Genomic DNA, 12,243 nt, shown 5'->3' with positions numbered 1-12,243 from the left:
TTTCCTTAAATGTTCCCAACGTATTACTAAGAAGGTATTACTTGTTTTAATTTAGACACTATGTCAAATTTCAGTGGGGGTGATTGTCCTAATGAAAAAAGAATAAGAAACTGTTGTTGGAGCAGAACAGGTTTAATCCGTTAGACGGCAGTGTTGTGCTACTTACTGAAAAATAGTAACTAGTTACTTTGTAAAAAAGTAACTCAGTTATGTAAACCAAAAAGTAATGTGTTACTGAGAAAGTAACTTTTTAGTTACTGTAAAACGTTTTTCCAATGCTCCCATTAAATAAAGGTTGATTGATTGAGTTCCCCTCTAGCCATCATTTCAGTTCTGTACTGATGCTGAATAATACAAAGTATAAACAATGACGGTTGCCCTAGCAACACGTATGTTTTGCTTGCATGCAAGTTCCATTTTATCATTATTATTATTATTATTATTACTATCATTACCTGTGCATGGCACCATGCTGATGATCCGTCTGAAAGCAGGGTTTCTCCACTGTGCAGATGGGTAGCACGTTTTCCACTACATATATGAGGGGGGGAAAAAACACGTGTTTTTATCTGTAAAATGTTACCATTGGACTCTTGGAGTAATAGCCTGATATTGCTAAAAGAGATACATGTAAACAATTAAACATACCGTGCTATTGTTTTATCAAGTTGTGCCTGGCTATGGGTCTCTCTTTCGAACTCCAGCCGCTGATGCTTGGGTGGAGAGGGTGTGTGCTCGCTGCTGTGACTCTCGGTCTCGGATGCTGCGTTAGCTACCTTAGCTGCTAACTTTGTCGAAGCATGCCGCTTCTCCAGGTGATTCAGAAGGTAGCTGTTGCTGTTGTTCGCCGTAGAAAGTATTTTTGAACCGGGACACAGTCTACAAGTTACCGAAATGTTGTTTTTCCCTTTGCTCTCCAGTTGAAAATAATGTGAATACCTCCACGAGGAGAAACTTATCTTCACCTTCTCATTCGCCATCATGCCGACCTGTCCAGTCCGCTAGAGGGCGACAAGTGCTTTGTTTTTCAATTCAATTAAACTTCATTGATCGCTAAAATGTTATGGGAACTGTGTGCTGTTGTAAAACCTCACCAAAAGGAACGGAGTAACGCAGCGTTTGGTAACGTAAACAGAGTTACTGAATTTGAATTTTTTTCATTTTTGTTTTTTTAAATTTAAACAACGCGTTACATTATTAGTTACTGAACAAAGTAACGGCGTTACTAATAACGCGTTACTACACAACAGTTGTTTATCCTGAAATTGATCCTTGTCTGTTTGAATGGATTAGAAACTGGAAACAGACTAAAATGTGACCTTTCTGTTGATGTGCTCACGGTGACGATCAGTCTTATTTGACTTTTTCCTCACTGTCACAGTCATCAGTGAACATGTTTGTCTGATCCATATATCCAGCCTCTTCATTCTGGAAACAAAAAAAAATAATCCTATTCCTATATATTATAGTTATGACTAGGCATTTTCAGCATTCCATCTGATCAATATCGACAAAAATAGTATTGCAGTTATAATTAATGAATGAATTAAAGACCCGGTGCAAACTGATCTACTTCACATATGACCGTGAACTACATTTAATAAATGTGAATACAATTATAATAGCACAAACTTAAATGTCCTGTGTATAAGGATTCGTGACATCCTATCCCATACTTTTCCTACAGTGGCCTTTACATACCAGAAATGATCTATTTCGTTTGCATAGTAAGCTTCCGCTTCAAAGGGCACACTTTGGCTGGTTAGTGTGTTTGGACTCCTGTGATGACAGCCTGGAGAAAGTAAGGCCCTTGACTTCAGCACATAAAAAAGTCTTATTCTACAGTGACAGAAACAAAGACAACTTTTATTAAAAAGCAATTTTACTGCACCTTTAATGGGAGACACAGGGGATGTGGAGGAAGGAAGCATTCATATACTATACTCAGTATATGATAAAAAAAAAAGGTGACTTCAGTGTCTACCTAACTCTCCATATAGTTCAACCATAGAAACTTTAAGAAGCCGAAAATACAAATAGAACTTGACTGTAACTGTGTTTATCGTTTGAATGTTTGTTACAATGGTTTTGAAACAGTTTAAGGACTGTAAATTGGAAAAGAGAGAAGTTAGATTTAGATTTCATAAAACCGGAACTGAACTTGAACCCTGACATTATGGCTACAATGTGTCCACTCAAACCTGCAACAAGTCACATTTGCTCTTGTTCAATGATACCGGTGAACTCTGAAGAAGGATTTCTAATCTACAAATAACCGTAACTTCAGATCAGTTATAATAGCCTATGTTATATAATTTCATACAAATATGATTAGATTGTTTTGTTTTTCAAGATATTAGAAATGAAAACTAACTTGGACTTGTGGACCTACAAGTCAGGACCTGTGGCGTATGCTGTAATGTCAAATATGTCAAATATTGAAGCGCTTTTAGTAAACTTGTAATGCTGGTGTTTGTTTTCAAACTGTCTCCTACTTATTAATCCACCAGTTACATGATATACAAGTTAATGTATTTATTTATTTAATTCCAATGTTCACTTTCTTTGAAGGTTTTTTTTTTTGTCAATCTCAATTCCTGAGCGAAATATCTTTCTCTTTAAAATGCTCCACCATTGTGTGTTTAAAAGCCACACATACACACGCACATGCAGTAACAGCATATCAGTGACTTTTTGAAATGTCACTGGAAATAAAATGTGATGGATGCATTTTGGTAGACATGCATTAATTGGGTTCCTGAATGTCAACTAACACAAGAAAACTGGAGGGAATAAAAAGTGGAACGCTGCTGATGCTACTGTTCAGGGATTTTCACACAAATTCCCATAAAATCAAATCATGTAATACAGTTTTACATTTCTGCTCAACATTTATAATTCTCATTATCAGGTCTTCTCTCCATCACTTCCATCAGTACTCCTAAAAACGCAAATATAAAAATATACTGCAGATTAAAAAAGAGCATTTTATTGAGCAGTGGCAGTAAAGAACTGTTGTACGGGGGAAGTTGCACAGGGGGAGTGGAAATTGTCATGCTGCGTAAGAAGGAAGAGAAATAGTGCTACTTGGAAGATCCTGTTTTCAGATGAAGGAAGTGGCATAATAATAATGTTACATTATTTTTGTTCATGGAGACTAAACAGAGACAGGATATTAACAAAACATAAAATCACTGTGAGTTACACAGTGCAGCTTTAAAGTTCCTGCATCAACAAAATATGTAACAACAGAGAAGTTCATCCTTTTGGATTTACAGTACTTGCAAGAGAGAGCAATAAAAACCCACACACACACACTGACTCCATCTATCTTCAGCTCTGTTTGCATATTTCCATTTGGTGAATTCCTCTTCACGTGTCGCCTCTCATTTCTCTTTGTGCTTCCTGAACAGTGCATACAAGACCTTCATGGTGGCAGCAGCATCCTGAGAGACAATATCTGTCAGGCGAGCCACAGAGAACATGAAGTGAATATTTTTAATGCACCATCAGCCTTCAACCACCGAGCCAGTGAGGCAGTGAGAATATGAGGATGCATTACCGTCACTTGCTAACAACATTAGCTAAATACTATTCTCATAACCCAGCCTTGCAGGTCATAGATCAGAAGGACTAAAAACAACTTTAAATGGAAATCTAATCAATAAGTCCTTGGTGAGATGGGATCCCAACAAAATTGTTCTCAGTTGTGAGATGAACTAACTGAATGAATGTGACATAAAGATCGACTCCACGACCGGCAAAACCTAATTAATGCATGCAGCGCGCTCCCGTTTTAGACCCTGCGTGCTGGGATCCCTCATTCTATCACAGCAATTATGTCAGTAATTAAAAAGACACTATAATGGAATTAAATTCATCATTTGCTCCTGGCGTAGATTAATTGTGCTGCTCCTTGCATTAACAGTTATTGTGTTGGGGATTTATTTTACAATAGCTGGCTGTATGGCTGGCAGGAAACGCTGTGGGTTGTATTTGGTTGTTGTGAACGGGGAAATTGACGCTGAGAGAGAATATAGAGCACTCTGTCAGTAATGGATCTGTGGGGAAGAGAAGTAGGTCCATTTAATATTGATTTATTCGCACACTTAGACAAGTGAGTAACTCACAATCACTCCTTTTTTATTCCTGAACTGTTTTAGTCGACATGACCACCCAACTTTACAGCCACATGTGTTTTTTGAAACCCTTTGATTCCTGATAACACGACTGTAGGGAATCATCATTGATACTGGATGATAAGGTTTGTCTCACATAGGCTGTTTTTTTCACTTTGTTTTCCAATTGTGCCTTAAACATTGTTTTACTTTACTTCAAACAAAAAAGAACTTTTCCTAAACTAATATTTGCTAATTAACCAAATAATGATGATTCAATAATAACATATTGTAGTAATGATTGATATGTCCGTATGTTCATCAGAGCAAAGGGACAAACTGAATACTTAGCAAATGACAGAATTCATACTTTTCTTTTAAAAAGGGATTTTAATACAGTGAGTTTGGCGTGCAGGTAAAAAGAGATTTTTCTTCAAGCAGAGTTGGAAAAGAAAGCATTCTCCTTATGATATGTGAATGTTTCAGTGCACAGATACAATCAGAATGTGTGATAATTGTGTTATTGGATCTTTGTCACACACACACACTCTCACAGCTTTAAGGACTCTACACTGACTTCCATTTATTTGGACAGCATAACCAAAGCTCTAGTATATATCTATATATATATATATAGATATATACTGTACATATATAGACTATTAATATTAATTGGTATATATATATACACACACAGAGTAACAACATACAGTTTCCAGCTGTAGTGGTGAATCCCTGTTTCTATCAGTGGACATTGTCCCCTTGACACCATGTTCCTCTCTAAATGAAAGATGATGACCTCAAACGGAGCCAATCATCCACAAAGATACTCATCATGTCATGACTTGTGCTCATTTATATTCCGCAAGCAATTTCACCTTTTTCCTCCAAGACACAGTCAGAGCGTGGAACAGCTGAGATGGAGTCAAGCTACTGCAGCGATGCTGCTCGTCACCGTACAAACAAACAAATCCTGGCACTTCCCTGTCATTCTGATAAATGTGCTTCATGGAGGACATCGTCTGAATTAGTTTGACATTGCCTTCTTGGAGCTCCACCAGGTTTACATTTAAAATCATTTCAGTGCAGACCTTCTGCTGTTGTTTTACCATGGTGTGTGCCTGGTGTTTTAATGTGAGTACAAATCTGCAGTATTAGTATTAGTATTAGTAAGAAGAGCTCACCTTGTGGGTTCACGCTGGACAAATGTAGGCCTACATCACTCAGGAGGTCCAGGGCCAAGGTCACATTGTGAAGCTGTGGGATCGAAGAGCCAAACATGTCAAACACAAAATCAGTTTATCACATTTTTATTTCAATAATTCAGCACAGAATTGTATTTTCCAGTGACTCATGTCTTGTTATCGCTAATCTGAGTGACCTCCAGACGTGAAAGTGGCATCAATCTTGTTTTCTACCTTTGTTTTTGGAAAGAAGGAAAGTAAATTTTGTCCTTTAAACACATGAAATAATACATTTATTTTAATTATTTGTCAATTTATGAGGTGCAGTGAAATCATGTGATAGATATCAAAACATTTATGCTATAGTACATAGCATAATAGACTGCCATAGCAAAACTTAATAGGAGGTAACATTGAGCTATTATATTTCATTTCAATGCGAAATAAACCACATATATTATAACTCTATTACTGTTTTTGGTTGAGGTTTCACTCTGAATATATGGCAATAGAATCCAGTGTGTATAACAATGGAATATGAATGGCACATAAATATATAATGTGTTTATTTCTGAAGCGTTTTAGTGTTTAAGATTTTAAGGAAGGTCTAATGAGGACAGTGTCACAGTGTATCTGCACAAACCTCATGAGCTCATCATATTTGGATGAGGAGTTATAACTCTTTCATAGACTCACCAAAGATTTCAAGAAAGCCGTGACACAGTCACAATTATGCATTTGTTATCATGGGAAATGTAAAATAATCATTTACTCATACAGTTTATTGTATTAGGTTTCAGTGCTTTAGCTCATTATAACTGATGGAAATTAATTAAAATTAGCATTGCATTCTTTTGAATTTGATTAATGTAGCCTGAATGGATTGTTTGTTCTTTAATTATTTTTTACAACACAAATAAATCCCCCTTAATGCATGAGAATATATCAAATAAAAACACAAGTGTGTCGCTCTAATAATACCATCTCAGAGTGATTGACAGGGGTCAAGCTGAATTCACAGAGCGGGATGAAGAAGCCTTCCAACTGTCCGATCAACAGCAGCAGGATGACACCGTCCGCAAACTAGAGAGAAAAGCCAGGAGGTGACGACATCTCAGGGGAACTCATTAATGACTCATTCTCTCTTTTTTTTTTTGTGCTCCAAAGCTGATGAGCTCTTTTAACCTGTTTGTCCATATCAGTCACCTGCAGACCCACGGTTGACATATTCTGGTTGACAAAGTGCAAAATGGCCTGAAAATGAAAATGAAAAAAAAAGAAATTGAAACAAAACATGCTGTTATTTAGCTGAAAGTATGAACTGTTCCACTTTTAATCAGAACCTGGCAAATTTTGCTCCAGTCAGCAGGGCGAAGAGTGATAACATCAGACCTAATGAAAACAGACGCGCTCTGATTCTGCACTCCAGATGACAGCCTTTGAGTGAGCACTCAGGCAATTAGACTATTAACATTAATTAGCAAAAACAACAGAAAATTCATTAGCAAGTATGTTAATAAATGATTGTCAGAGTCACTTTGGCACTCCAAGGTAAGATAAGATAAGATAGTTAAATAGAATATACATTATAGACAGTTACCAGAATATATACAGTATGGGCTTGATGTTAGGCCCATACAAGATTAGATTTACAAAAACTCCTACATTGGATGGACACCCTGCCTGCTTGGATGTACAAGAAAAAGACATTTTCCCACCATCACTGTGTTCTGTCTTATTACCCTCCCCTTAACATCTGTAGCAATTAACCCTTTGTGTCTCATTTGCTAAAAAATACGGAACTAATTTAGGAATTACTCGGATTGACCCTGCTGCTTAATAAATCACAACTTTAACTTAAGTACAGATGACATGGCATTCAAAATCTAGCACATTAACGATAAAACCAACCAGTTTCCAAATGAGATGCTTTGTAAAGACGGTTGTAAACAAGTGTCTGACATACTGATGCTTTTTACTACTATATAACATATCTATATAATAATGAGCTTCAAACATTCTCTAAAATGACCACTTGACTAATTTACCCACACCCTCTACGTCCACATTCACTGGCACGTGTGTTGTAAGTACAGGTTAAGTGGACAGACAGATATTTATTTCCCGTCTTGTCGATGAGTGTTGCTGCTGTTGAGAGTTAACACTTTAGAACTTCACTCCTCGTTATTATACCTTCTTTACTGTGTTGACCTTGTGAGCCTCAAGCTTCAGCAGCTGCTCAATGGGATCGTCTTCTGTGTGACCAGACCAACAGGAAAATGTGTTAAGTCATTGTTGGCTGTTTGGATGACATTCAAGATGTTAACAGCGACTCAGCCTCTGACCACTCTTACTCACTTTCAGTACTGCTGGAGGAGTCTGAGCCTGTGTTGCTGTTGAAGAAGCCAAAAATACATGAGGAGAACATTCATTTATTTCCCCCCACGGGTCCACAGAATGTCACGTGAGAGAAATCTACTCACTTATCCTCTGTTAGGACCTCTGTCTGCACGGTGGATTTGATTCCACTGCTACTGACCTGTAAATTTAACATTTAAGAGAACAACCAATTTAAGTACAAGACGTGTTCAAGGCAGAATGAGAGCAGGGAACTGGAGCTCAAACTCACCTCCACTGTCACAACTTCAACCTTCACATTTGACGGCAAATCCAATTCACGCTGGAAACGTCTCACCATGGCAACCAGCAAATGAATAGTAGCCAGAAGGTCTTTGTTGTGGATGACTGACAGATGAATGGCAGAAAACACAAAAATTTGAATTCAACACCACCAAGTGTACACGTCAATTCAATTTAAAAGAGCTATAAATAACAATCCATAAAGTGTTTCCTGTTATTGATAACCTTTAAATGTTTAAACTGTAACAGGACATCCTTGTATGGTTGTTTTCATTATAAGGGAGTTTGAAAAGCAGTACTGCAGTAGTGAAATCCAGTTTAGCTGTTACACTTCCCTTCAGTTGGTCTCACAATTAAGTTATTATTTATGCTACTAAGTGTTGCTGCAGCTTAGCAAGAATCCGACTGTGATTGCTTATAATAACACAGTTAAACAACAATATAATTGTCATTTTGGCACTTTCTTATGATGGCAGATCAGTTAGAAATAGTGGTAAATTAATTAAGTGACTGATTAAATTAAGTGACTCATTGTCAACTAAGTCGACACGTTGTGTTATTATGTCCGCCACAGATCACTGACTGGATGAAATCTGATTGTTGCAATACTTTCTGAATGACTACTTACGAGTGATTAAGCCTGGATATATAATCAGGTTATTTTATGTCCTAGATGAGTGACTAGACACCAGGCTATCACTATGACATGGTCTTTTTTGTTTCCATAACTCAGCACTGTACCAGATAATCTTCTGAGACATAATTACGGCAGAGCCTCTTCATTTCCGCAACCTTTGTCTTAAATCCCTGGAAGCTAATGCGGCACACTTGAGCGTGCACCAAATCCTGTTCAAGTAAGGAAGGACAGAACATTTGTTTGCTTTGTTGGTGACGGGCTGTCAGCTGCATGACTCACGCTTGGTGTTCCATTTGATCTGGCTGCTGTCCTGCAGGCCCAGTCTCTTGTCCAACTCCTCCAGAACTACTTCCAGCTTGTGTGTCTGAGCAGCACTGGTCAGCGCTATGTCCTCCACAGGCAAATGTACGTTGGCCAATCTGGCTGGAGAAAACCGATTAAAATTTGTTTGGTCAGAGCTTTGCTGAGATTAGAGCTGTCATCATAAAGGAGCTCTTGATGAGGAAGGAAAGCGTTAATTTTCAGAACCTCATTTGAATACTGAGCCAGTGGAAGTATGTTAATTATAATGTAATAGTGGGTGCGATCATCACAAATGTGTATTAACTCACACAGCAGATGATGAAGCACCAATCCATCGTACAGATCCTCCTCCAGACTCTGAACCACTATGTGCTCCGGTTTCAAAGTCCCATTGATCCAATCAACTAATGCCTAGCAAGACACAGTTCATCACACAGCCAGATACATCAAATGCTTTCATCTCCTTCCAGACATTTTTCTCCTCTCGATGTTGGAGATGAAAAACAGCGTGGACCCTGTACTTCTTTTATCTATTCTCGTACAACGACATACATACTGTGCCCCCAAAGTGTAAAAAAAAGTATTTCATTTGTTTCCCCTCCAAAGTCCAAATATAACACCGGCAAGGCTTTTTAGGTTATTCATTCATTCAGTCATTCATTCAGTCGTTCATTGCCACTTGCACAAGCAGTCGAGCTGCAATCTTTTCCAATCAAAAATGTGTTTTAAAGTCAGATCCTACTGGCTCCTCACTGCTCTATAATCCATCTCCCATCACCTCTAATAATTATGTTCATTAAACTTTCATTGATCCTTCCACCTCTCTGCCTGCATCAGATATTATTCATGCTCTATACCTCACGCACACACACACAGGCTCTGTAATGTATTTTCCCTGTCGGATTTATTTCCAGCACACTAAAGATGAATACTGTATAAGATTTAGAGACAGGCTTGGATCTGTGGATATACGTACGTACTGTATGTAACAATGTAAATGTTGAATGGGAAGCAGAGATTCAGACACAACAGAAATTAATCTTTTACCTCTTTTAGCTTTTCAAGTTTGGGGTCTTTTAAAGATGTCGGCTGAATGAGCTTCCTCCTCTCTCCTGTGTGAATATAAACAAACGATTATCAATATCTTATTAACTTATTACTCAAAATGAAAACTAAGTAGCTGTTTTCTTCATGATGATGCCGTATTATTAATTTTGCTGCACGCGCTAACTATAGATTATGCTGAAATATGAATGTTGTCATTACTGAGAAAGAATCACCGGAATCTGGAGTGTTTTAGCCTCTTTGACTTCACTGTTCTGATTTTAAAGGACATTATTTCCTCATACTCTCAACAAAGCTGATTCCACATCCAAACACCACAAAATGGCACACATTTAAATTTACTGTGTAGCTTATGAAAACAGTGGAGGAGTGAGCAACTAAATTGTCATATATTTTCCCCAGGAGGTGATACAGATTGTTGGAATTCAACTTGTAGATGCCCCGAAAACACAACTTCAAATGGATGCTAGTGTTGCTTAGTGTCTGATGGATGTGTGATGTATAACGACACAAAGTGATGCTAAAACAAAAATACACCCAGTGACCTTAGGTGCACTGAACTAATTCACTCTTTCAGACCAGATCTACACCTTAATGGTGGTTAAACAGTTCAGTACTGTTGAGTTGAAAAGCACTAAGTTGTTTTCTCATGGGTGTGTCTAAGTATTTAGTTTATTCCAATGTTATTGGTTCATATCCATGTTAACAGTAGACTTAAGTTTGGAAAAGTTGCAAATTCTAAAACATAAAAGTGTAATGTGTCCACTCCAAATGTGTAACACAGGTCAAACAGACAAAATGAGGGATTTCACAGTGTGTGTAACAACTCGTTAATTGCATACATACCCTGGAAAGACTCGGTGTCCACACTGCACTCCTCTTTGTGATACTCAAAGATGTCAGCCTCCATCTTCAAGTTAATCTGTAACAACACCTGTAGAACTCAATACAAAGCACCTCACTGATCACACACCTCTTACATCATCATTCTCTCTCTAGACATGGCTTTGTGGTATTTCTTGCACCTTACTGCTGCAGGGGAGTTACGCACTCACCGACCAGCAGTGGGAGCACTCATTGCAATGACACTAAATCCTGTGCCTCCAATACATTTAGATACAAACAAAAGCTGTCTCTGCACTTGCGGAGTGGAGTTGTGTGTGCTCTGAAAAGATACTTTTTACGACGGAGGGTGTTAGAAGGCTCGAAAAACAGAGAGCGATAACTGAAGTGGATGAAGACGGAAGGCATTAAGTCTCCTCACTTCCTTTTCTCTTTTTTTTGTTTCCAGCAGAGCACTCAGCACAAAACAGATCAAGTGCAGTGCTGTTAATATACCCACAGATTTACAAGGCAGCAACTGTCCCTCTGAACATTTTGAATCCTAGTCTGTGATAAGACACGGCATACACAAACTAGCCTGTGCATGACCTGGAGCATGTCGATATTATTGTCTCTGTTTTATGTATGTGTATGTGTGTGTGTGTGTGTGTGTGTGTGTGTGTGTGTGTGTGTGTGTGTGTGTGTGTGGTTTGCTTTTCCTGAAGTTGTGTGTAACTTTCAAACGAGGTCGTAAATAACAAGTCTTTTTCAATAAACTTACCTGAAGCACTCCGAGAGCAACTTGACAGAATCAGGTGAGCGTGGCTGAACTGAGTTCCTTAAATGTTGTCTAATCCACAATCTGTCAAAGAAGCACTATAGGAGGTGGAAGGCTGCATTCAAAGTGAACAGAAGCTATTGTGATTTCTAGCAGTGCAGAATAAGTCTTGACTGCACTCAATTTCAAACTGTTGCTTGGATAGAAAATAACACATCGCAGGCTCAAAAAGGAAGACAAGCACAAATAAGAGGATGTGGCAGAATAGACGGTGGCACTTCCTCTTTCCGATACTGGCTTTGTCGCTGTGTTTTCTGATAAGGGTTGTAGTCGCTGAGGCATACTGCATTTGAGACTTTGATAATAGGTATTTGTCAAGCAGAAGCGGACAAGGAGAACAAGGGGGACTCTTGCGTGAAAATCACAATTCAGGAGGTGCAGAGAGAAACGTGATACTTGGAGGTCTCAGCCACTCAGTCTTGACTCACACGTCTCCATCTGTGACCAGCTAGATCAATTTGTTGTTGCCTGGTCTCCAGCCCCGTGTTACACAACAAATACACCCACAACAAAGGGAAGAAACAGAGAAAGAAAAAAACGGGCTCTGAATGTGCACTGCATGGCCTTGTTAAAGATGAGAAAGAGAAAAAGGACCACCCATCTGCTATATAAGGGGGCAATTTGGGGGATGTGGAA

At 38.4% G+C, this 12,243-nt stretch overlaps 1 protein-coding gene and 1 long non-coding RNA gene across 5 annotated transcripts in view; both read right to left on the bottom strand.

Moving 5' to 3' along the window:
• Nucleotides 1–972, bottom strand: part of LOC131470209 (uncharacterized) — a 35,873-nt gene extending 34,901 nt beyond the window's left edge. For both annotated transcript variants that reach the window (XR_009241872.1, XR_009241871.1), the window contains exons 1-2: nt 649–972; nt 456–531 (exon numbers count right to left, since the gene is read on the bottom strand). This is a non-coding gene — a long non-coding RNA (uncharacterized LOC131470209). The remainder of the gene's footprint in view (nt 1–455; nt 532–648) is intronic.
• A 2,001-nt stretch (nt 973–2,973) lies between these two features.
• On the bottom strand, nt 2,974–11,815 carry parvg (parvin, gamma). 3 transcript variants are annotated; one of them, XM_058644562.1, is made up of 13 exons: nt 11,551–11,815; nt 10,794–10,869; nt 9,930–9,994; nt 9,191–9,293; nt 8,859–9,002; nt 7,932–8,047; nt 7,786–7,841; nt 7,661–7,695; nt 7,496–7,557; nt 6,488–6,556; nt 6,284–6,385; nt 5,303–5,375; nt 2,974–3,446 (listed from the first exon to the last, which is right to left on the bottom strand). In XM_058644562.1, exons 2-13 carry the CDS (start codon nt 10,855–10,857, stop codon nt 3,373–3,375), a joined length of 963 nt encoding a protein of 320 aa, XP_058500545.1. In that variant the 5' UTR covers nt 10,858–10,869; nt 11,551–11,815; the 3' UTR covers nt 2,974–3,372. The 3 variants fall into 3 exon arrangements, with proteins under 3 accessions (XP_058500545.1, XP_058500546.1, XP_058500544.1); XM_058644563.1 differs by having other exon boundaries at nt 2,974–3,460; nt 6,509–6,556; nt 11,551–11,814; XM_058644561.1 differs by having other exon boundaries at nt 2,974–3,460; nt 11,551–11,813.
• Nucleotides 11,816–12,243: the final 428 nt, after the last annotated feature.

This window comes from Solea solea, chromosome 12 (genome assembly GCF_958295425.1).
Source record: "Solea solea chromosome 12, fSolSol10.1, whole genome shotgun sequence".
Classification (NCBI taxonomy): domain Eukaryota; kingdom Metazoa; phylum Chordata; class Actinopteri; order Pleuronectiformes; family Soleidae; genus Solea; species Solea solea.
This window is presented reverse-complemented; position numbering and strand designations above follow the sequence as displayed.